Raw genomic sequence first — 26,515 nt, forward strand, 5'->3', positions numbered from 1 at the left:
GTTCTACCAAGATCTCTCTCTTGAAATCAGATGCCTATATCCAATCCAGTACCGGTATCAATGATCTCTTATCTATCAATCATCAATTATCTCTAGGCATTGTCCAAGCCTAAACTCCTTGATCTTTTCTCCTAAAATTTATTCCTGTGTCTTCTCCATCTCAGTTAAGGGCAACACCACTCTTCCAGTTGGTTGGGCCCTGAATCTTAGGGTTGTCCTTGATGCCTCTCTTTCTCTTGCTTCCACATCCCATTGATAACCAAATCATGTTAATTCTAACTTCAAGGCCGATCTGGAATTTGACCATTTCTCACCATTTGTGGCCACTCTAGTCCCAACCACCAGATTACTGCAAAGCCTCCTAACTCTTCTTCCCTAGTCTGCTGTTGTTCCCATCAGCTTTCTTAAAAGAGCAGTCAGACCGCTCTGGTTAACGCATTACTCACAACAAAAGCCAAACTGCATAAAATGACGTGCAAGACCTTACACAATCTGTCCACGACCTCATCTCCTTCTTCTCTCCCCCTGGCTCACTCTATCATCCACCCAGGCCTCCTTTCCCCCCACATGCCAGGCACGTCCCCACCTCAGAGGCTTTGCTCTGGTTCTTCCCTCTCCTGCCTTGTCCCAGACATCTGTACATCTTGCTGTCTTGCCCCCTTTCTGGATTTTGCACAAAAGTGATCTCCTTAATGAGAGCTAGCTCAGCCATGCAATTCAAATTGCAATCCCCACCCCCTCCCTTCCAAGCCCCTTGCCACTGTTCAATGTTTCCCATAAGGCTTATCAACATCTAACAGACCCTATAATTTGCTTATTTATTAAGTTTATTTTTGAGGTTGGGGGTTTAAGGTGAAAAAGAAAAATTTATTTCTCTCCCATGCTGCATGTGGTTCTGCCCAGAGGCTCTACTCACCACAGCCACTCAGGGATCCGCGTTACTGGATGATGGAGCTCCCACCATCTCGAATGTTGCTGGTTACCAAATGAGAGGGAGGAGGGAGCTTTGAGTCTTGGTGAGAAAAATGCACGCCTTGTCTGAAAGACACCCACACCTCATTGGCCCAAAGTAATCACGTGGTCCTGACTAACCACAAGGGGCCAGGAAATAAAATCCTACCATATGCTACCAAGGGGGAAACTGGAAATATTTGATGGACAACATCACATGATTACAAATTAGTCGATATTTATTAAATGAACAAATGAATCACTTTGAGGGAATGAGTTAGAAGCTTTTGCCTTTGATGAAGGCTTGTATGTTAGAAATTGAGGAAAGGGAAAGGAATCTGATACAGGAGTTAGTGACTAATGAGATGTGTAGAGTGTGGGTAAGTTGGGTTTGACTCCTAGATTTTCAGTCTGGGTGAGTGGAGGAAGGGTAATAGTGATTAAAAAAAAAAAAAAAGGTAGAGGAGGTAGACATGCAGACGTGTTCCCTTGTGTGTGCTAGGTCAGGTGTAGACGAGACACCTGCATCCTGACCTCACTTGTTGCTAGATAAGATACAGTATTTTGGCATCAGGCCCTTTGCTCAGGATACTGTTTCTCCTTTGTGGTCAGACACTGGGGACCTGGCTAGGAATCCTATGTGCTCCCTGCTCTGAAGGCACTTGCAACCTGTTACGGGGCAGAGACCTGCAAAGGGAACGTCAACAAATATGGAGAGCAAGGAGGGATTTTAGGGAGATGCGAGGCACTTTGCATGTGTCACCTCACAATATCCCATCAGTGAAATATTCTCATAGAATTTACCATTAAAGATACCTGTCCAGGACCATGCCCCTCCCAGAGCTTCCTGCACCTGGCAACCAAGTGGGGAGGAGGTAGAAAGATGGCTTCTGGACATGGAGCTTTATTCGTGTGCTCATTTTTACCTACAAATTCAATTTCTTTAGTAGATACAGGGCTATTCACATTATCTATTTCTTCTTGACTAAACTTTGATAGTGGGTTTCAAGGAATTTTTCTATTCTAACCTGCCAAATTTATTGGGATAAAGCTGTTTCTAATATTCCCTTATTATCCTTTTAATATCTGTAGAGATGCCATAGCTCCCATTCCTGATATTAGTAGTTGTTTTCTCTCTCTCTCTCTCTTTTTTTTTTTCCTGATCGGTCTGACTAGAGGATTATCAATTTTATTGATCTTCTCAAAGAGCCAGCTTTTGGTTTCACTAGTTTTTTTCCTATTGTATTTATTTTCTCTCTTATTTATTTCTGCTCTGATCTTTATCATTCTCTTTATTCTACTTTGGATTTACTTTTATCTTTTTCTGGTTTCTTGAGGGGGAAACTGAGGTCATCATTTGAGACCTTTCTTCTTTTATAATATAGACCTTTCATGCTAGTATGAGTTTCTTGCGGCTTGACTTTGTTTCTGTTTTGCTCACTGAAAAAAAACTCTAAAGCCAAAAACAGGCATTGGCACATAGTAGGTACTAATTATTTGCAGATTAATGAATTAATGCCCCCTGTCTACCCAAAACCTTCTGAAGAGTTCTAATTTTTATTCCAAAGGAAGCCAGGTCCTTCCACAATCCTCAAGGCCCTACACAACCCACCCCTTCCTACTTCTCTGGCCATTCCTTCTGCCCCACCCTCAGCTACACCAGCTTCTTTGCTTCCCCTCAGCCAAGCCTGGCATTATATGAGACCAGTATCTGGTCTTTGCATGTACTGTTCTCTCACCTGGAATGCTCACCGCTGCCCTGTTTCTCCAGGTGAAGAATGATATATACCTTTGTGCAGAGAATTTCTGCCATCCTCCTCCTCCCTTCCCTTCCGGCTCCTCCTGGATGGAGAAACTTGGCTGAAGACCTGAATCAGGACACTCTGGGTTCTCTTCTCCACAGCAGCCCTGTCTGGGATCATCATGCCTCTGCTGTGACCCCCCACTAGCCCCATCACCTTGGGGTGCCCTGTCAAAATCAGGTCTGTTTCTGCAAAGCCGAGGACTGGAGTCCAGGGAGACATTTTCTCCTCATGGGGCACAGCCGTTGGCAGACTGTTGATATTTTTTATTCTGAATACAAGATTTTAACTTTATTCATTTTACCTAAGGACACCATTTGCCTCATTGTTTTCAAATGTAATGACATGAAACTGTGCGAAAGTTGTCTTTATGTTTTGTAATCATTACAATTTTGTTTGTGTGTCTCTATCTCCATCCTCCACCCACACCCTCTGGTTCAATTTGCCAGAGGTTTTCAGGGTCTTTCCGCTGCTGGGGGCGGGGGCAAGATCACTCCTCAGTTTGGCCAGGAGAATCCATGCGGTCGGGGTAATGTTGCATTCCAAGGACCCTAAACGGAATTTCTTTCCAGAGTCGCGGCTTCACACCCAGGGCCAGAGCATTAAGAAGAGAGGTTCTGTCCAGCTATGCTCAGTGCAGCAGTTGAAAAAGCAAAGGGGAGGTATGTTTTCATGGAAACCTCAAACGCCTCTCCTGTGAATTACCTCTGTGTTCAGGCAGCCGAGCTGGACAGCTGCGAGGAAAAGCATGTGTGTTTGGTGGGGGCCTTGGAAAGAAAAGGCCCCTTGTACCGTGGCCAGCGACTGTAGGTGGTGTGGCCTAGGAGGACAGGGGAGCTCGGAGCTCCGCAGCAGCTGCGGCAGAAGCCGCAATCCCACCGGCAATGTGCAAGCGAGCCAGAGGCGGAGCCAGAGAGCCGGGAGGCTCATCCCTGGGCAGAGGCGCGGAGTGAGGGCTGAGCCCCCCCCCCACCCCCCACCCCGGGAAAGCGGGCCAGGAGGAGTACGCTGTGAAATTCCTGACGGTAGTGAGGCCCCTTCCGTCCCCTTCTTTTCTTGGTAAACTCAAACTCATCCTTCAAAGCCCAACTCAAAAGGCATTTCTTTTGGAAAGACGTCCCCAAGGCCCAGGCAAAGGCAATCCCGCCTCCTCCTTGCAAACCCGCAGCATCACCAGTAGCATCCGGCTCAAGGGGGGATCTGTCTGGTGGCTCTGAGCGCTCCAGCACGCCGCCAAGCCCCGTGAAACCCCGCAGGGCAGGACCTGGCCAGAGCGGTGCTTGTCGGTGTAGCTGGGACTCATGCCTCAGGATGGTGCCTGGGCTTGTCGCAATGCAGACTCCAGGATCCTCCTGGATCTGAACCATCTCTGGGAGTGTGGCCCTGGAATCATCATATTTAGCCAGCCCCCCCCCCCCCCGTTATTTTTATGCACAGCCAGACTGGTACAAAGTACAGTGTTTTTCAAATGTTTTTGACCAAGAATCGAAGCAAACCAGAGTAAGAAACACAGTTTTCATTGCAACCCTGCACATATATACGTATATAAAACTAAAATTAAAAAAAACAAACAAACCTTGAAACAACTTTTTCTTACTCTGTGTGAGATATTCTGATAGGTTCTACTCTATTCTATTCTGTCCTACTCTATTCTATTCAAACAAGAAGGTTGATTGTGACTCACTGTCCTATTCACAGGTTTTTGTCCCGCAGTTTGAAAACAGACAAGTGATGCTCCACCAGTGTTTGATGAATGAATAAATGAAAGACGGAACAACTAAGTGAATGCTTGTATCTCAGCAACTGCAAAACAGAGGGGCTGCATTCGATCATTTCTAAGATCTTTTCATTCAAAATTCTGAGACCTGATGACTTCTTGTCCATTTCCAACAGCTTCATCATGCCCCAGGGCTGGGGATCTGTAGTCAAAAGGATTCCCACTGATACACGATGGCAGAACGTTCTATTTCAGTTTGTTAATTAACTAAAGACACGCAGTGTTTTCGCTGCTAGCCTCCCCAGACTGGCTGTCTCAGAGCCTCGAAGGACCAGTAAGGACAGGAGGCAAACTTAAAGCATAGGAGATTCCTAGAAGTCCTGTCTGTGGTGTTCTTTCTTTGTCTTCCACATGGTCCCAAGGTTGAGGTAGAGGGTGGGAGTCCCTGTGACCCGGAAGGGTATGTTATCCCCAGGGCAAAGAAAATGTGTTACTATGTCAAGAGAGAGTAAGTGTTTGAGTGTTTGGTCTGTGGTACCCAGAGGGCTCCAGGACCCTCAGAGATCCCCATCCTGCTGCTAGGATCTCGTCCTCCTACAGCATGGGCTTGGGGCTTGTGTGCTCATCTGGGAAGGCCACCACAGCACAATGTGGGCCTCCAAGAACTAGGAGGGGGCTGGCGTTCTTGGAGAGTCACCGAAGAGGTTCTGCTTCTTACAGCTCATCCATAGGGTAAGGCCTCAGGAGAGCCGGAGGAGAGAGTTCTGGCGGAGACCAAAGGTGGGGTTCTCCACTGCTTACCAATGTCTAGACTATAGCAGAGGCTAGTTCCCCCCTCCCCAAATTATGTTATGATTATCTAATATGGGTTGAGTGCTTACACTCTGCTAGGCACATCATCTCATTTAATCCCCATAACTCCGTAAGGTCGATAACTGTTATTAACCTTAATTTACAGTTCAAGAGACGAGACAAAGAAATGTTAAGTAACTTGCCCACAGTCATGCAGCAGGTGGCAGAAGCAAGATGAACTAACCCACGCAGCCTGACTCCAAAGCCTGCATGCTCCATCACTACGCTGTGCATCCTTCACCGGGGGCAAGTGGTGTTGTCAGCCAAGGGTGGTGGTGTCCACCTGATGCTGTTGGGCAGGAAGTGTGGGAACTACTGGCATTTGGAGTCATCACCGTGTCTTGTCATCCTGTCTGGAGCATGAACCTCCCACCCCTGTCATTGATTACATGTATTGAGTATATCACAGGCTTATGAAGAGCTCAGGCTTATGACATCCCTGTGCTGGGGATATCGTAGTCCTCCAAGACACCTGCTTGACCAGCCTCTCAGTGGGAATGTTTGGGATAAGGAGACTAGCCAGAAAAATGGTGGCTTTCTGGTGGCACGTGATTAAGGAAAATCAATCTGGAGGAACAGGGATGGGATAAAGACACCATCGAAGTTCCACGGGTTCTAGGATAAAAAAATAATAATACAATTTGTTGAAAAACCACCATATGGCTGACACTGGACTAAATTCTTTAAAAATACTGTTTCAGGGTATTTTCACAACAAGCCTGTCAATGATGGTATTCTTATTCTCATTCCACAGACAGACAGCCTGAGACTCAGAGAAGTTAAGGAAATTCATTAAGGTCATCCAACAAATAGAGCTGGGATTTAAAGTCAAACGTGTCTAACCTAAGATCATGTACCAAGTTCCTATCCCACCTATAGTTCTGCTTGTCACTCATATACCCTTGCTCAACAGTTTGATGGCTGGGGGAAAAACAACAATATTTAAAGTCTCCATTGTGGGGGCACCTGGGTGGCTCAGTCGTTTGGACATTCGACTCTTGGTTTCGGCTCAGGTCATGATCTCATGGGTCGTGGAATCAAGGCCCCATATCAGGCTCCATGCTCAGCACAGAGTCTGCTTGAGATTCTCTCTCTCCCTCTCCCTCTGCTCCTCCCCACCCACGCGCTCTCTCTCTCTCTCAAATAAAGAAATAAATAAATACCTTTAAATAAATAACTGAAGTCTCCATTGTGCTGCAAGAAAGCGGGTTGGCGACAGCTGGCTGCAGAGCATGAGGAGGCCTGCAGGGGGGTGGGTCCAAGCTTGAGAGTCTCATGTACAGAACTTGGGAATTATCTCAGGTCCTCTCAGAATCACTATCTGACCCAATGTCCAGACGCAGCCATCGTTCACCACCTCAGCAAGGTGGAGGGTCCCAGGGTGGAGGGTCAGACCTGGTTTCCACCCATATCACTCAGTTCCCCCCAGCCAGCCATGCAGTTCACAGGCACCGCTGGGCCCCTACATGGTGCCTAGTGGAGGCCAAGTGCCTTCTCCTCTCCTCACTGCCTTGCATTTCTCTCTCCATCTCTGCTTTGTTCCCTTCCCAGACAAGCAAGCAGGAGGACCCTTATTTTTACTACTGCCAGTCAGGGCAGCTCCAGGAAAATGCCAGATTTTGAAGGCAGATTTGCAAATAATAACAAATAAATAAAAACAATGTCCCTTGTTTCTGCACCTAAGGGATTGAGCAGAATGATATAAATTCCAAATGTTCTTTGAAAGGTGTGTTTGCGGGGGGAAGATGTGGTCCTAGGGGAAAGTCCTTTAACTCCAATGCCTGGTGGTCCTTCCAGTGACTGTTGGGAAGGCTGGATGAGATGATGAATGTGCTTGTGCTGTCAGAAGTAGGAGGCACCCAGGAAACAAGAGGGGTCTGAGCAGCAGGTTGACCAGCAATCTGAGCAAGACCCAGAATGCAGTTCTGAGACCGGATCAGCCTCCTGGGTGCAACTCAGCAGGACAGTGAAGTCTCATATACAGAAAAGGTGCACGACACCTCAAAGTGGGATTTTTAGGATGGCTAAGGGGACATCTCAGGGTAGGTGACTCAGGAAGACATTATTTCTCTGTGTAGGCAGCATCCAGGCCATTCTTTACCCCATTCATTGCTAGGTGGTCTAGCCGGTGCCAGGAAGACGGTAACACCAGTGTGCCTTGAAAACCAAGGAGGAGACAAAGTGGGCAAGTTAACATGGAAGTCCCATGGCATATGGTAATTCATTCGTTGTCACAGAATCTAGAAGTAAAGCATGATGAGAAACAGGCTGTCCACGCTGGACACCGATAGGTAGGCATTCGATGGAACCATTATCTCCTTGGGCAGCTATTTTGAGGGAAGAGGTCTTCTGAGGGAGTGACTGCAGTGACCGCACATTCCCAGGTCACACAGCCTTGGGGTGGAGGAAGTAAGAGTCTTCAGGAGGAAACAAGGGTGCAGCCGGGCAAAGGGCAAACGCACAGGCTCCGAAGGGACAATGTGTGGGCCCCTTGTGCGGTAGTGGTTAAGAATGTGACCCTGGTAGCTCAGAATCGAATCACAGCTCCGCTATGTAGAGCACATACAAAGCTGTCTGTGCCTTGGTATCCTCAGTCTGCAAAGGGGAGCCACTCCCTCAGAATGTGGTGAGGACTAATGGAGACACCACGTGCGCTGTGTTAGCATGGCATTCACATGAGGAAAAACTCGGTGAATGTACATCGTCCATAGCAGTGAAGCTGGGAGTGGGGAGGGACACACGCAGGCTGACCCCAGCCCCAGCTCTCACCTCCACCGGCCCTTCCCGAGGAATGTAGCTTCTTCCTTGCCAAAGGGTGTCTGAAGCCCAGGCCTGAACAATATGGTCACTTGGGAAATTTTGAGCAACAGTGTTGGGATGTGGGTTGGTGGCAACACCATCTGATAAGTTGCTATGGGAGATATTTTATTTTAAGGGCCTATTTTACCCTCCTCCACCACCCCCACTAACACCAATGGTTCTCAACCTTTTTTGGATCATGGCCCTTTCAGAAATGTGCGATTGCTAGTTATCTTCTTGCCCGAACAGTACGTATCCACATATCTGTAGCATTCTGCACTTTACTTCAGGGGTTCTATGGACATGAGGATTTGGCTTTCAGTTCTAGACTTTCAGACTGTTCTAGACTTCCAGACTCAAAGACCTAGAGGCATCTCTGCTGTCTGCCTCCTGCCTCCGAAGCCACAGCTATAAAACTCCAAGGCACAGATAGGCCTGCATTTCTGGATCATACTCTGAAAACTGCAGTTCAGAAAAATGTGTTAGGTGTCAGGACCTGCTGTCAGAGTTGAAGCCCTGACAAGGCCATGGGGATATAAAAGGAGCGCCATGAGCCATGTCTTCCCTGGAAACACCAACAGCATTAGTCGTAACAATGAGGGCAGCTGACTTTTCTGGGCATAACTATGTGTCAGACACTGAGCTAAGCTCCTTACATGCATTCTCATCTTTGATCTTGCAGGACCCCCATGATGGGGATGCCATCGTTTGGTGCCATCAAATGGGGATTCTCATTTTACAGATGAGGAGCTAAGGCACAGAGTGGTTAGGTAACTCACTCAAAGTCACACAGCTAGTGAGTGGTAAGATTCAAGGCCAGTCCCAGAACCCTGCTGTCAAGTGGTGTACTTTTTGGCCACCCAGGGATATCACAAGTACCATAGTCCCATCTCCTATTTTAAGCCCCGAGCTTTCACCTTAATAAAGACTTGAGTGGGTATAACATTAGACTTGAGTGGGTATAAGTTCCGGACACAGTGAGTCTCATATCCTGGGCCAATCCTTTTCTTCATAATGAACCTGCATGGGAACCGATGCTGAAAGATGAAGACAGGTCCCAGACAGGCCTAGCATCCATATGAATAAGGAGATAAAACAATCTCCCCACAGCCCACCCCCCATGAAATTGCTATGGGAATCTTTGAGCCAATGAGTACTTCAGAAAATTCTGGGAACATCCCTGCTCAAACCCCAGCTCTACAAAAGGTGGGCACCAGAAAGGGGGAGGTAGGAATATAGTTTACCCTGTCCTGCCTGCCAGGGAGGGAAAAAGCATGCTTCCCTAGGAAGCTCGCATGTGACAGTGGCCTACGGACATATCGGGGCAGGACTGAAGGAGGGACTGCTTGCTCTGCTGGGAAGAAGCAATGAGAGTGAGCAGGAGGGAAGGGCCACCTGCAGGAGGACTGAGCAACCTTTCTGAGGGAGGAGGGGGGTGGGAGGGAGGCTCTGGCAGGAGGGGAGGCGGGAGCAGAGGGAAGGCAGGATCATTCAGGCAGTGAGAGAGGGCAGCCCCGCTCTATTTCCCAGGCTGCTCTCTGGGATGCAGTCAGGAAGGTCGAGTGTATTACACTGGCCCCACCTCCTGAAGCTCTCTCTGCAGCTGCTGGACTGGACACAAAAGCGTGAGGGACAGAGACACCACCTCTGCTGATTTGTACCAAACTCGGGTTCCAGGGGCTGAGAGGCCACGTGTGACAGAAGCCGGGGTGGGGGACCGGCGCAGCTGTCTGCATTTCCCAGGTAAGCCTCTATTTGTGTCAGAGCCAAAGGTAGAGAGCAAGGCCTAAAGGCAGAGGAGAAGGTGGGAGGGGGCTGCCCTGGGATGGACCTAGAACAATCTGTGGAAGGAAAGCAGGAAGAGGGGCAGGGGCTGGAGCTGGAACAAGCCCTCAGGCCAGGATTCTGCAAGGTGTCCCTGTACGAGGTGAGTAAGCTGGAGGCTGCGTGTGGGCCACTCCTGGCTGGTAAGGGTGGTGGAAGTTCCAGGAAAGGGCTGTGCTCTGACGGCGTCTGGGGGTCAGCGTATCTGGAGAGCAGAAGCTCCAGCCACACCATGGCACAGGGCTCTTCCAGACCAGGACTACTGGTGTAGACTCGGTCAGAAGATCCTACCCTGAGCCCCTGCCTTCCCCTTGGTCTTGTCGGTGGTCAAGAGAGAACCTCTGGCAGCTCCAGGCGGAAGAAAGCAGGATATACTCTCTAGGGCTGTGGCTTTAGACAGGGGAGGGATTTCCCATCTGAAAAGACAATCTTCTGTCAGGCTTCTGCGAAGCTATGAGCCGGCAGAGTGCGGCGTGCTGCCCGGAGGAGGCTCACCGGCGGCCCAGAGGAGGGGGAATGAGACATGTATGTAAAGTTGGGTCCGTGTGCTGGAGGGGGGTGGGGGTCGGCGAAGTGAGTGGTCTGCAGGCAGTTCCGTCTGAACATGCGCAGAGTGTTGTCCCAGAGAAAGAAAGAAGCCCAAGGAATCCAGCATCCCTTTGCTGTCCATGCTGGTGGACCACAGTCCCTGATCAGGCATGCTGGCCTGAGGAAACCATGTGAAGCTGGCCAGCACGGTGTCCCTTCTGTTAACCAGACAGACACACACGCACGCAGCCACTCTTCTAAGAACCAGTGTGCTGAAAATACATCAAGCCTGGTCTCCTGCCCAAGGCTATGCCAGCCACACTCTGACCTGTTATGGGGATAGAGAGGGAGGTCAGAGGGAGGGAGTGGTCCCTGGGCTTGAGGCCACAAAGGGACTTAAGACACTGGACCCCAGCCACTGTGGCATTATGCCCTCCTACCATCTGTGGCTTCTGTTCCCACGTACAAAGTGAGGATTCCCCCCCATTGCTCCCCTCCTACACACACATACACACACACACACACACAATAACTGGGTTTATGATCAGGTAAGAGCTGGGGGCAGGGCAGTTTGGTGAGGTGGGGCCAGGATATGGCTTTATTAAGTGCACCTTGACCACCAAACTGCTTCAACTGTCCATCTGGACACTTCCCAGAAGTCCTGCTGGGGGCCAGAGGAGCTGACAGCAGAGGGGACAACGAACTAGTCACTGAATGCCAGCCATGTGCAAGAGCTTCACACAGACCATACAGCAGCCGTATTATCTTCCATCTTCCCGATGAAGAAAACAAGGCTGAGACACTTGTTGATGCACAAGCCTATGATTTTGAGGGTTTGGTACATATCTGTTGAATGAATGACTACCCCTTGCTGGCGGGTGATAGAACGCCTCCTGCCCGATGGGGAGTGCATCGGAGCCTCCAAGTCCAGAGATGGCCCCTCTTATTCTGCCGGAGACAGTGGAGGGTGGGCGGAGGAGGAAAGAAGGAGCTTTCTGAAAGTAAACACTCAGTGACTAATACTCCTGACCACCCCAGGCAACAGTCTCCACAGCGTGTGTCCTGGCCTCTTTCTCTGCGGAGGGCAATTTGGGTCAAAAAGAGCAGGGAGGAGCCCGGTGGTGAGGCCCCGTAGCCAAGGCTCCTTGGCCCAGAAAACACAAGGGGCTTTGATGCCTGCAGAAGGCAGTGGCTCTCCCCCCAGGATGCTGGGGCTGCTCTGGGGCTGGGCCCAGCCCCAGGGCAGGCCTCCGTCTGGCGGCCACGTCTGGGAGGTAGTACCTACAGCTCTGGGTTTAACATCGGGGCCTCGGAGTGAAAGAGAAGCATCAGGGCTGCTGTCCCTGGGCAGTGTGGCCTTGGGCAGGTAGGAAACCCCATTAGACCTCGCTATCCTGGTCTGCGAAACGGAAAGAATAATAAAATAGTAACAGCATCTCTCTTAAAGGTTGCTAGGAAGAAGAAATGAAATCCTGCTTGTGAGGCGCTCAGCATTTTACCTGGCTCATAATGTCTGCCCAGAAAGTGAAACTATAGCATTACCCCCTCTGAGATTCCCAGAAGGTTCCCTCTGGACAAAAGCAAACTCAGCCCTCTGGTCAGAAACTGCCCCTCACCCCCCAGGCCTGCAGGAGCCTGCCTCTACTCCAGCGACTCCCGTAAAACGTATCGCTCACACAAACAGCCCTTATTAGCCAACCCTAGCAGGCTCTCTCGGTGTCTTCAAGCTAAAATAAAATCACGTAGAAAATAAAACTCAATGGCTTCCTTGTCTCATGCCTTGCTGTCAAACCCTAAGTCTATGCTTCTCAAATCAGGGTACATGCACAGCTGGGGACCTGTGGGGTTTGCCAGAAATACCGTGGGATAAATATGGCACACTTGGGGAAAAGTTAAACATTTAAACTGAAGGTAAGTGAAAACACTACCTTTGTAAAAAAAAAAAGGAAAGAAAGAAAGAAACACACGATAAATGTGTGTATACGTATATACATACATGTGTGTATGATTTACCTAAATTAAAAATACGTAAATATAACATTGTATGCCAACTATGATTCAATAATAAAAAATGTTTCTGTAAGAATCCAGAAAAACAAAAGATATATTAAACAAACAAAAAAAATACCTTCCTTTGTGCAGGTATCCTGAGCCAAGCAAAGATTCTGTCTAGGAGGAGCAGGAATAGAAGTGCCTGAAAGTCATGACACAGGTGGACCTCCAGGAAAGGTGGGGCAAGGTGTCTCCCCTCTGCAGCTTGAGCGAGGAAGCTCATGACCCCCAGATCCTGAGCATGAGCTTCGAGAGAGAGGATGAAGATGGTGGGGAGGCAGGAGACAAAGGGAGCACTGGGGACCCTGATACCCAGGCCTGTCCAAGAAGCAGCTCCCAGGTGACTGAAGACAGTCCTGACTTGCCATGGCATCATCGGCCCAGCGAGGAAGAGAAATTCTCCAGCTCCTTTAGTGCCGGCGGCGTGGGGAAGGAACCGACGGTGATGCCTGGTATGAAGGCCAGCTGGGGAAGAGATGAGTCCAAGATCACCCAGACCCAGGACTCCCCTGGACGAGGCACAGCTCCGGGGACCGTCCCTGGCGACCTCTCACACAAGTTGTTAGGTCGGACGCAACCGCTTAGGGAATCACTACCTGCCGAAGATGATGGAGACTCCAGGGCAAACCTGGCCGCTGCCTTGGGGGTCCCGTCCAGCTTCCCTGAGACGGGAAGAGATTTCTGTGCACAGAGAGGTGTAGACACGTCCCCAGACAACTCCTCTCTCATGTGTTTCCCCAAGCCCGGGGGCAGCTGGGCCCTCCCCACGCAGGAGACGTGCACCGCGGCCCGGGGGTCTGCGCCCGCAGCCAGCCTGGCCGCAGCGGTGCTGGCCAAGGCGCGGGCCGGCAGGAAGGGCCAGAAGCCGGAGGGTGCGCGCGAGGGTGGGCAAGAGGAGGCGCCTCCCTACAAGCGCCTACGGGGAGGAAGGGCCTTCCAGAAAGCCAGCAGCCCTCTGAGTCCCTCGCAGCCGCGAGGCACCAAGCCTTACGCTTGTGAGCTGTGCGGGAAGGCCTACTCCCACCGGGGCACGCTCCAGCAGCACCGGCGGCTGCACACGGGCGAGCGGCCCTACCAGTGCCCCTTCTGCGACAAGGCCTACACTTGGTCCTCGGACCACCGCAAGCACATCCGCACCCACACGGGCGAGAAACCCTACCCGTGCCCGGACTGCGGGAAGGCCTTCGTGCGCTCCTCCGACCTGCGCAAACACCAGCGCAACATGCACAGCAACAACAAGCCCTTCCCGTGCGCCGAGTGCGGTCTGACCTTCAACAAGCCGCTGTCGCTTCTGCGCCACCAGCGCACGCACCTGGGCGAGAAGCCCTTCCGCTGCCCCGCTTGCGACAGGGAGTTCGCCGTGGCCAGCCGAATGATGGAGCACCAGCGTGTGCATTCGGGCGAGCGGCCCTTCCCCTGCCCCACCTGCGGCAAGTGCTTCACCAAATCCTCCAACCTGATCGAGCACCAGACGCTGCACACCGGCCAGAGGCCTTTCAAGTGCGCCGACTGCGGCGTGGCCTTCGCGCAGCCCTCGCGCCTCGTGCGCCACCAGCGCATCCACACGGGGGAGAGGCCCTTTCCTTGCGCCCAGTGCGGCCAGGCCTTTGCCCGCTCCTCCACCCTGAAGCGGCACCAGCAGATCCACTCCGGCGAGAAGGGCTTCCTCTGCGCGGAGTGCGGCAGGGCCTTCCGAATCGCGTCGGAGCTGGCCCAGCACATCCGGGTGCACAACGGCGAGAGGCCCTACCAGTGCGAGGACTGCGGCCAGGCCTTCACCAGGTCCAATCACCTCCAGCGGCACCGAGCCAAGCACGGTACCTGCAAGAAGGAGCGCGTCCCCTCCTCCTCTGATGAGTGACGGCTCTAGCAGCTCTCAGGGAAGGTGAACACGCTGTGCTGCGCCCTCATCGCTTGGAACCCTCCTTCATGGACAAGCCCATTCACGCGGTAATATCACCTAGCCCCACCGGTCAGCCTTTCCCCCCGGTGAGTCGCCGGCCATCCGGTGATCCATGTGATACATGTGTTCGATCTCTTGTGTGAAGAGTAAGAGGAGGGCTGACACCCACGTGTGTGGTTTCACAACAGTCTTTCTTCTGAATTTCAGAGGTCATAGTCAATGGGAAAAGGATAAGAAACAGTAGTGAGAACTGGTCAAGAGTTGAGTTCCTTGGTGGGGGGATCTCAGTGAATTGGGAATTATATCCTGGGCACTGTGCAAGCCTCCAGGGACACAGTGAAGAAGATTGTCCTGTCCTGCCCTCAAAGCCATATGCAAATACTAAGAAGGCATCAGGGGCTGGTCCTCTGGGGAGAAAGGTACTTTTCAGTTTTCACATGAATAAAGGAATCCCTGGAAGTGGTCTCAGTGAGCAACTCTTCCAAAGCAACAAAGCCTGCCTGGGGTTAGCTCAGACCCAGCCAGACAGCACATCATTTCACTTTCCTACCAAAATTACTTTACCCTTGGGAAATGGGTCTTGGCTTTGAAGTATAGAAGGCTTTTATCTTAAAGAGAGGGGAGTTTATGTCCTATGTTTTGGAACCAGTTATTCTGTAAGTCCAGAGCAACCTTAGCATCTGAAAAAGAAGTCCCTTCCTCTTTATAGTCAATCTCAGTAAGCTGGAACTAACCTGAGTCTCACCCACAAAATTTACATGTGCTTCCTGTCTGGCCACCTTTTTTCCTGTTCCCACCCTGGGAACTTAAACCATATGTAATTTACAGAGAGTAATATGACCATTTACAGAGAGATATATAACATTTCTCTAAATGGGCCTGACCATAGTTCAAGAAACCTCTTAGATTCATTTCAATTTTCCAGGTCATTAGCTCCAATTTGAAGTAAATAGAATAAAATACCCCTTGCCCAAGTGCCAGTTGGTTTGTCTTTGTTTCAAAGCCTTAAAACCAGGTTTGGAAACCCATATGACTCACAATTACTCTCTAATGAGGTTATTTGAAATCTGTTTATTACCAACAGCCATTCTTCAAAATGGATTGATTTTCTGCCGTTTAAAGTCAGTAGTTCTTAGCTCTTGACCCCAACTATGAAGAATACGTGACTTCACAGAGTTCCTTTATGCACAGGGGCAAATATGGAATAAGATATTCCATAAGAATGTATAGTACTCTCCCTTTGTGGATATCTTTAGCATATTCCTAAAATTGCCACCAAAGGGTGCTAAATCTGAATTTCTCTTGAATTCCACCTTGACACATGGGAGCCAAAGAGAAGTGATACATGTTGTCATACTTTGTTTGACAAAGGTAACCTTGGTAAAAGAGTTCGGACTGCATGCCTGGAAGTTTTGTGTCTTAGCTCCCTTAGACACATCTGCATGTCCAACCAGCAGAGTTAGCTGGTTCAGGGTCTGGCATGAGGGCCAATGGTTGAGTTATTAGTCCACCCCCATCATTTACCAGTGATATGACCTTGGCTTCAGCTTCTGCATCTGCATTGCCTAATCAGGAGTGATAGTAATGGGGCAATAAAAGTTGGAATTATCCTGCCAGGAAAGGCAATTTGGCTGAAGGCACAGACATTAAATTGGTAGAGGTCATAAAAATCAACCATAGTCTTGTGATTATGAACAGAGTAAAGGCTAGTATATTTTTCCTGGGTAACCAATGAAATCTCTGAAGACTGAAGTCATTATTTCTTTTCTTTGTATTGTTTTTTTAAAAAGAGGGTTGTTAGTACAGTTTTGATACTTTAAAATTTTAATTTGCTTCTATAAATTTTTAAGGCAGCTGTTCCCCAAACCAGTTCATAAAATGGCTCTAGAGAAGTTACCTGAGCTGTTTGTTAACCATACAACTTGCTGAATCCTAGCTCTGAATATTGAAACAGGTCTGCTGTGCATCTTGGATTCTAATTTTTTAAGCTTCCCATATTTTCTGATACACAGCCAAGTTGGGGCCACTGGTATAATTAATTATTGGTGATAACTAACTTTTATCATCTAGTAAGCAGATAACATGAAAGTAAGCAGGCAATCAGGATGAGATCACAATAGAACGAGACTAAAAATAGGTTCACACTGCTAGAATACCTCCTGACTTGGATATGGTGGACTCAAACTAGCAAGCAGGTTTTGATGTGGTCCCATAATCTCATTTCTGCAGATTAGATGCCGTATCTAGGTATAGCTTTGAGCTGGGCACACCTTTGGGGAGAAAGTGTGTCCTTTTTGTTAATAGGCAGAAAAAAACTAGGTTAGCTTGTGCTGGTAACTTTGGAGCTACATACTGCGTTTCTGGAATATAGGGGATTATATTTATACTGAATAGACTGAAGAGAAGTTCAATAATCCTTCAGTGGTCTCACATAATCAAGTCACATTTTAAGGAAAATTCTCCCAACCAGTCTTTTCTCACACCAGCTGCAAGCATCATATTGAATAGGTATTGCAGGGGAATGAAGTCCCCTTACTGTAGCCACAGGTCACTGGGCTGGACAGTGGTGCTGAAGCGAAAGGCCACAATACATGGAGTGGAGAAGCAGATACAAAAGAGAAGCCAACCAACTACAAACTGGTGTGGCACAAATTCTGCCCAGTAAAGTCTGCCCGTCCAAAGTGGGGGCATTTGAATCCTCTGTTTGCAGAAGAAGCAGCATTCGAATAAGGTTATTCCGGCTCAGACTGTTACCCCAAAGAATAGTGAACTACTTTTCTAGTTTTCTATAAACCTTCACATCACAGCAGACAATCTTATGTCCCTGTTCTGTAATTAAAAATCAGAGCAGGACCTTCTTTGTAATAGAATTTAAAGCTTCTCTCTAAACTAGTGCCATTTCCACAGTTTAGTTTGCCAAAATTAATTTGGATATAACAAATAAAAATGATCATTTGTAAGAGTCTACTCAATAAACATTCTCTTGAATCCACCAGAGTCCACAGTCATCATGATCCATATCCTTTAGATGATAGTGATAATAGCACCTTACATAGTATTCAGTGTGCCTGGGACTGTTTTAAGTGTTTCATATATATTAACTATTCAAACGTTAAAGTAAACCTATGGTGATTATCATCTTTAATTTTAAGATGAGGAGATCAAGAGACAAAGAAGTTATATTGCCCAAGACATCATGGCTAGGGGGTAGCATTATGATGTTTTGACACTTAAGCATTAGGTAGAGCCATTTAATGGTTCCAGAGACTGTGCTGTTAACTACAGGGCCAACTGCCTCTGTTTGGCATAGAAGAATACTCTGCAATTATTGGTGACATGCATTTTTAAAGTAGGTCACCATAAATTCAAGAGAAGATAAAGGTTGAAATACAGCACAGCAGAAATCATGGCATGACCCAGGAAGGAAGACCTATGGATTTGGAAGAGCCTGGGTTGGCAGCTAGTAATCATTAATCCCTTAGAGAAGCAGTCAAGAAGCCGGCCAGCAGAAAGGGATTTGAGTTAAAGGAGCAATGGTTCCTTGAAGGCCAACCGATGTTTTATCTCACTAACGAAACATTCTGTGTATGCCATACACAAAAAATACACCAACAAAGAATCTTGACACTCAACATTTACACAAAATTCTGTCATCCAAATGCATGCACATTAAAGAGCTACATTACCTCTGATATGAACCCAACAGATCACCCAGGAGTTCTGACTTAAACTTAAAAATTCTTGCAGGGAAGGAAATCATCAATTTAATTGATAGAATACTCAAGCAGATGTCACTGCTAGACTCAGAACTAGACGGTGAACTACAAACTCAATGACCTATGAAAATATTACCACAGATGGAATGACAATGTTTCATCGAGCCAGAAAATGGTGTCTTTTTAAAGTTGAGAGGGAAGCTCATTTTTAACATCAGTTGCCCTCTCTCCATTCTGCATAAAACCATGCCAGAACAATTAAAAATTTCCACAATGGCTAGATAATATTTTTCCGTGTTTTCTCCTTAACCACTTCCCACGCCCTCAGTCAAATTGGCTCAGAGTTTCACTGAGTGGTGTCAAGTTCAGTGAATAAATGGAGCTTCTATAAAACCTAAGCTATAATTAGGATTTAAAGTAAAATTGACCTCTTCTGTAAAGCAAAGAGGATGTAGAGGAGGCCAAGGACAGGAGGGAAGGAAGGATTGTCTGTGGTAGTGCAGATGAAGTCAAGGACAAGTGGGTTAGTAAGTAAGATGAAGAGATGTCCAAGATTTCAGAGGTGGAGTCAATAAGGTTTGGTGAGAAGATAGTAATAGCTACCATTCAGTGAACACTTTTTAGGGTTCTGGCACTACATCCATCATCCCAACTAATCCCTACAACAATCTGTTATGGGAGACCCTTGAAAAAGATTCCCACGTGGGATATGCAACTGTTTTCTCGGAAAGCAGATAAGACTAATAGTTCTTGGCTATTGTCTATCAGTATTGTTAAGCGAGGGTCACTAAGGTCTATGTGCTTCTTCTAAGAAATAGGTTGCATCTCTGCCACGTGGAAAACATGCTGCAAATCCCCCACCTTTTGTTTAGAAATCGTGCTTGCTTACATTTTTATTTTCTGCAGTTGTGGTGGTTTAAAAAATATTCCCACATGAGTGTCCATCAAGGGATGAATGGATAAAGAAGTTCTAATATACACATACACACACACAATGGAATATTAGCCGTGAGAAGAAGGAAATCTCCCATTTGTGACCACACAGATAGACATGTTGAGGGTATTATGTATGCTAAATGAGATAAGTCAAACTGAGAAAGACAAATGCTGTATGATGTCATGTATCTGTGGAATCTAAAAAAAAAAAAAAAAAATCAAACTTATAGAACCCAGATAGAAGAGTGGTTGCCAGAGGCTGGGGGTGGGGGAGTTGGGGAGATGTCGGTCAAAGGGTACAAACATTCAGCTATAAGATGAATGACACCTGAGGATCTGATGTAAAACACAGTGACTGTAGTTGGTAACATTGTATTGTGTAACTGAAATATGTTAAGAGAGTAGAACTTAAGTGTTTTCACCAAAGAAAAAAAAGATCAATATGTGAGGTGATGGATGTGTTAACTAGATGGGGAGAACCCTTTCACAATGTATATGTGTATCAAATCACCACAATGTATACTTTAAATATCTTACAGTTTTATGTGTCAATCATACCTCAATAAAGCTGAAATTTTTTAAAAAAAACCAAAGAATTTAAAAATTAAATAAAAATAAAAAATACGCCCACAAGTTCTTTGATATGCCTCCCTTTAAGAAGTGAGCCTAATCTCCTTCCTTTTTTGTGTGGGCTGGACTCAGTGACTGGGTTCTAATAAATGGAATAAAGTAGAAGTGTCAATGCACAACTTCTGAGGCTAGATCATAACAAGCATTGTGGCTTCCACAGCCTGCTTTCTCTCTCTCTCTCCTCTGCCCTCCATTACTTGCTGTGAGGGAAGCCAGCCACCATGTCATTGAGCAGCCTTATAAAGAGGCCCTTGTGGTGAGGAAATCTGCTAACAGCCACATGGGTGAGCTTGTAGGGGACCTTTTAGCCCCAGCCGAGAGTTCAGATGACTACAGACCTGGCTGACTACTTGATTGAGACCTTATGAGAGACCCAAGGCCAGAACTATTTATCTAAGTGGCTCCCAAATTCCTGATCCTTGGAAACGGTGTGAAATAATAAATGCTTGTTATTTTAAGCTGCAAAGTTTTGCTTGGTAATTTGTTAGTGCAGCAATAGCTAAAAAGCGGTAACATAGAGAATAACTTGCTCCTAATGAGTAAGAATGCAGTCATTAGATGTCATCATGAGCCCTGATTTCTGCCCTAAGAAAATTGACAGAGGGGTTGGAACACATCTCCTCTTCCCAACACCACATTCCCCTCTGCCCCAATCAATGGTTATCGTGAAGGCTGGCAGAGGCTCAGCTGCTATTCAGGAAACCCCTGTGTCATCTGCCCTATTGCCAAATGAGGCACCCTGACTCTAAGACCCAACAAAAGGGACCCTCTGGGAAGGGGTCAGAAGCAGTGTGGGTAATATATGGACACCAGCACCACAATTGATAAGGAAGGATGAGAGTGAAACCCTTTTGATTATCTTCTTTTTTTTTTGGAATACAGCAATTCCTAATTCGCGGAGATAAGTAAAGTAATGCATGGTCTTCCCTAGAAAGTGGAAAAATCTCTAATTCTCTAGAATGTAGACCACAGTCCTATGAAAGTAGTGTTAGCCCCACTTTTCAGATAAGAAAACAAAGTTGTGGGAAGCATACACAACCAATCCAAGATCCCATAGTTAGGGAAGCACGGAACCAACCGGAACACCAGCTCCGATCTGCACAACTGTACTGCCTTTGCCTTGAAGTGGGGACAGGAGTGTGGACCTAAGGCCCACACCCAGGCTCCGCCCGTGGCTCACTGCGCAGTCACTGTTCCTTCTGCTCTAAACACTGTCCCTTCTCCTGAACCCGATTTGTGCCTACTGCCCTGTACTCAGCCTCCTTGGAATTCCCGTCCTCAAGGACCAAGGGGGTTAATGAGGGAGAGGACTTGAATAAGAGGGTAATGTAGACGCAAAGGTGAGGCAACTGAAGCCCCTGTTTGGTACTCCTCAATTCATGTTCCTGAAAAGGAAGTGATGGGGAACAAATACGTCGATACTTACTTTTTCCATTTTAAGACTGCAAAAGGTGTGTGTCCTAAAAAAGGGATTTTAGGCATCAATGGAGGGAGATATTTGGGAGAGGCACTTCCCTGGTACTTCTGAAATCACAAGACACACATCTGGAAACATATATTTAATAATTCTCTCTCAACCTGGGACTAGTATAACTCTAAACAGAAAACACAGAGATGCAGTTAATGTGCATCTTATCTTCCCCCATGTAATTAGGTCCCCAATCATAATGCCTGGATGTCTGCATATGAGTGTGTGTGAATCCCTTGTGTTACTATCCTCTGGCTACGCAACAAAGTACCACAACCTAAGTAGCTCCCAACAACGGTAATTTATCTCCTTGGTATTCTGGAAGCTGGAAGTCTGAAATCAGTTATCACTGGGTTAAAATCAAGATGTCGGCAGGGCCAAGCTCCCTCCGGAGGCTCTAGGAGAGAATCCGTTCCTTCTCCCTTCCGGCTTCTGGTAGCTGCCAGCATTCCTTGTCTTGTGACTACATCATTCCAATCTCTGTCTCCATCGTCATATTGTCTTCTTTTCTGTCTGTGCCAAATCTCTCTCTGCCTTTCTCCTACAAGGACACTATGATGGCATTTAGAGTTTACCCACCTCATCCAGGAAATCTCCCCATCTCAAAATCCTTTATCACATTTACAGGTTCCAAGGACTAGCATCTTTAAGTGCTATCTTTAGGTGGCTTGCTATTCAGTGGACTATACTACTGCAAAACAAATAGTATCAGGTCCTTCTTGCGACCATGAACATTAAGTGATAATCCCTTATTTCACTTCAGGTAGCTGAAAGGACAGTAGAAATTTAATTTGTCCTGTCACTTAAGCAAAGAAAGTTTGGAACTGCAGTGGACCTTAGCGATCACTATTTTACAAGTGAGGGAACTGCGAACTGTACAGCTCTCAGTGGCAGCCAGAGCTCTTTCTATTCTACCAGATCCTCTTTTCTACTTTATTGCGGTTTGATTTCTATCCTTTAAATCTACTAAAGATCATAACTTTAATGGAATCTATTAATTTCAGAAATTATGGTAGATTTAAATAATACTTAGAGCAGATATTAAAGAAATAATAAAAAAATTTAAAAAATTAAAAAAATAAAAAATAAAAAAACCAAAAAATAATTAAAAAATTTAAAAAAATAATTAAAAAAAGAACAGATATTAAGATGGAAATGCTTACATTTTCTTTTTATACTAATAAAATGGCTTTAAGATTGCATTTTCAATTCTCAATCTATAGCCATTTCTGTCTCCTAAGAGCCATTCATCATGCCCATTTCCATCTCAATGACACTATCTACTTAAGCTTTCAAGTTATTCTGTCACCATATTACTTATTTCAGATTGTTTTCTACCATCACCACTTATTAACTGGAAGATGGAAAGCAAAAACAAGTATGCAATGTCAGCATGCACTTCTCCAAATTCTTCTCCATCCATTTCAAAAATTTTAAAAAATCTTAAAACACACTTGCACCATGCCAAAGAGGCTAATGCCTATATATATATATTTTAAATTTTATTTATTTATTTGAGTGAGAGAGAATGAGAGATAGCACGAGAGGGAAGAGGGTTAGAGGGAGAAGCAGACTCCCTGCTGAGCAGGGAGCCCGATGTGGGGCTCGATCCCAGGACTCCAGGATCATGACCTGAGCTGAAGGCAGTCGCTTAACCAACTGAGCCACCCAGGCACCCCGGTTAATGCCTATATAGTCACAAATGTAAAAGAAGGCATTCGTTAGAGGTATATCAAAGATGGTGGTTTTCTAATGATACATCAGTTCCGAGAGAATCCATAAAGAACTAAAGACAACGATGAAATTAGAGTGAATGAGACTCAGAGTCACTCCCTAAATTTTGTAAAGTAGCTCTGAACAGGCTCTTTGAGAATCCAATAAAAGCTATGGATCCTATCAAAATAATCCACATTACTGATGTTTTCCTTTGTGGTTTCAGGGAGCCATAGACTTTGTAAAGCCCATCAACTGGCTTGAATTTAAGAATCTCTGTTAGATTGATTTCACTTCCAAATATGTGTCCAGCACCCTAACCCAGGAACTTAAGTCAGTTACAATAGGAAGGGACTACGGCAGTTTTACAAAGTAAGCCCCACCAAAGACATTCTTTTGGATGATTTTTTTTTTTTAAAGATTTTATTTATTTGGCAGAGAGAGAGGGAACACAAGCGGGGGGAGCAGGAGAGGGAGAAGCAGGCCTCCCACAGAGCAGGGAGCCCAATGCGGGGCTCGATCCCAGGACCCTGGGATCATGACCTGGGCCGAAGGCAGACGCTCAACGACTGAGCCACCCAGGCGCCCCATTTGGATGATTTTTTAAAAGGAAAAAAACAAACAGAAGATGACTAAAACAACTCATACTCCAAAGGAGTGAGTGGATTTCTTAAAATGTGGAAATGAATTCACTACTAATATGGGAAATTAGCCATATTCTCTTTTATAAAGGTAACAATTACTCCTGGAATATATAAAATTTGTTTGTATAGGTTGAAAAAGTTACAAATTCAACCAAATAAGTACTGTCACAGCTTTAAAAATATATATTTTATTTTGAAAAAATGCACAATTAATGATAAAAATAAACAAAATTACCAAGGTACTCTAGGGAAGAGGCTACATTTGCATCCCAAACTGCATGCAAACCAGCACAGGGATTACTGTAGTGGAACACTCCAATAAAGACTAGTCCTGAAAGGACCAAGCAGAACACCAAATTATGGAAAAGGACCAGGCTTCTTGATAAGGAGTCTGCTAACTGTAAAAACTCAATTCTCAGTCATTAATAACAGCATTATCTGCACCTAAAAATACCTACTTTACTCCTGCTAGAAATGACCACAGCATTTCTAAGGGGAAAAGAAACCACATTCTTAGATTTATTTTAAGCCATCCATGGCAGGGCAGAGTCTGGGGGAAAACCTGGACTGAGTTAGTGACCACATTAGAAAGCTTGATTTAGCTAATAGATCTTAATGGAGATAAAAACAAAATGTAAGGGGAGGAGCAAGATGGCGGAGGAGTAGGAGACCTGGATTTCGTCTGGTCCCAGGAATTCAGCTGGATAGGGATCAAACCATTCTGAACACCTACAAACTCAACAGGAGATCGAAGAAAAGAAGAGCAGCAACTCTGAACAGAAAAGCAACCACTTTCTGGAAGGTAGGTCATGTGGAGAAGTGAATCCGAGGCGATATTCGGGAGGATAGATGGCGGGGGAGGGGGCCTCCGTCGGCCACTTCTGGCAAGTGATAGGGCCGCGGAGCACAAAATCGGAACTTTTAGAAGTCTGCTCCGCTGAGGGACATCTCTCCAGTGGCTAAGCAGGGGGTGGAACCCTCGTGGGACAGTGTGGTCTCAGGACCCTCAGGGTCACAGGAAGACCAGGGGTGCCTGAGTGTGGCAGAGCTCCCAGGTATCGGAGCAGGGAAGCCGGTTGCAGAGACAGAGCCGAGGCGCAGGCTCTCAGCTTAGGGTTGCCATACACCGAGACCCGCGGCACAGCCAGGCCACTGCTCCTCCAGCAGGGACCGAACAAGCGGCAGATCCGGGGAGACTCCCCTTCCTCCCCCGGGAGGAGCGGTGCAGGAGCACACCTCAGGCATCTGCTGGGTTTGGAGACTCCACACGGGGTCGGGTGCCAGAGATAGAAATGCTCCGTCACAGGCCGGGTGAGCATGGAGTGCTGCCGGAGACCGGGGAGACGGGAGTGACTGACGGCTTTTCTCTGGGGGTGCACTGAGGAGCAGGGCCCCGAGTTCTCGGCTCCTCCGGGGCGGAGATTGAGAGGCCGCCATTTTCACTCTCCTCCTCCAAAGCCCAACGGAAAGCTTGCAGGGAACAAAAGCTCTGGAGAGCAAACCCGAGCAGATTACTTAGCCCGGACCAGGCAAGGGTGGGGCAATTCCGCCTCCAGCAAAGACATTTGGAAACCACGGCAACAGGCCCCTCCCCCAGAAGATCAGCAAGAACAGCCCTCCAAGACCAAGTTTACCGTCAATGAGAACGGCAGAACTCCAGCGCTAGGGGAATACTGCACATAGAATTCATGGCTTTTTTCCCCCTGATTCTTTAGTCTTTCAAAGTTAATTTTTTAGTTTTCTTTTTTTCTTTTTTTTTCTTTTTCTTTTTCCCTTTTTCAACCAACATCTTATCAATCCCATTTTTTAAATCTTTTTTATTTTTCATTTTTAGGGTCATATTCTATCCCTTCATAGTAGTTAACCTCATTTTTGGTGTATATAAGTTGTATAAGTTGTTCTCTCTTTAAAATTTTTGGGTTACAGTTTCTTCTGACAGACCAAAATATACCCTAAATCTCTAGTGTATGGCTTTGTTCTAGTCTCCTGCCTGATCGCACTTTCCCTTTTTTTTTTTTTAATTTCTCTTCTTTCTTTTTTCAACCAACTTCTTATCAATTCCTTTTATAAAATCTTTTATAATTTTCATCTTTACAGTCATATTCCATCCCTCCATCGTATTTACCCTTATTTTTGTACATATGTAAGCTTTTCTTTCTTAAAATTTTGGGAGGCAGTTTCTTCTAACAGACCAAAATACACCCAAAATCTAATGTGTGGCACTGATCTATTCACCAGCCTGATCATATTTGATCATTTTCTTTTCATTTTTCTTTTTTTTTTTCTTTTTTCCTTCTTTCCCTTCATTTTCCCCTGGTTTCAGGTCTCTTCTGATTTGTTTAGTGTGTATTTTTCTGGGTCATAGTTACCCTGTTAGCATTTTGTTCTTTCATTCATCTATTCTCCTCTGGACAAAATGACAAGACACAAAAATCACCTCAAAAAAAAAGAACAAGAGGCAGTATTGACTGCCAGGGACCTAATCAATACAGACATTAGTAAGATGTCAGAACTAGAGTTCAGAATGATGATTATAAAGATACTAGCTGGGCTTGATAAAAGCATGGAAGATATTAGAGAAACCTTTTCTAGAGAAATAAAAGAACTAAAATCTAACCAAGTCGAAATCAAAAAGGTTATTAATGAGGTGCAATCAAAAATGGAGGCTCTAACTGCTAGGATAAATGAGGCAGAAGAGAGAATTAGTGATATGGAAGACCTCATGATGGAAAATAAAGAAGCTGAGAAAAAGAGAGACAAACAACTACTGGATCACGAGGGCAGAATTCGAGAGATAAGTGATACCATAAGACAAAACAATATTAGAATAATTGGGATCCCAGAAGAAGAAGAAAGAGAGAGAGGGGCAGAAGGTATACTGGAGCAAATTAGAGCAGAGAACTTCCCTAATTTGGGGAAGGAAACAAGCATCAAAATCCAGGAGGCACAGAGAACCCCCCTCAAAATCAATAAAAATAGG

General features: G+C 46.4%; 1 protein-coding gene across 1 annotated transcript; it reads left to right on the plus strand.

Annotated features, from left to right (window-relative positions):
* Nucleotides 1-12,644: 12,644 nt before the first annotated feature.
* ZNF648 (zinc finger protein 648) lies at nucleotides 12,645-20,364 on the plus strand. Its single transcript, XM_081824777.1, has one exon. It carries the CDS (start codon nucleotides 12,677-12,679, stop codon nucleotides 14,384-14,386), a length of 1,710 nt encoding a protein of 569 aa, XP_081680903.1. The 5' UTR covers nucleotides 12,645-12,676; the 3' UTR covers nucleotides 14,387-20,364.
* Nucleotides 20,365-26,515: the final 6,151 nt, after the last annotated feature.

This window comes from Leptonychotes weddellii, chromosome 6, assembly GCF_054177405.1.
Source record: "Leptonychotes weddellii isolate Sample4059 chromosome 6, ASM5417740v2, whole genome shotgun sequence".
In the NCBI taxonomy this organism is placed as follows: Eukaryota; Metazoa; Chordata; class Mammalia; order Carnivora; family Phocidae; genus Leptonychotes; species Leptonychotes weddellii.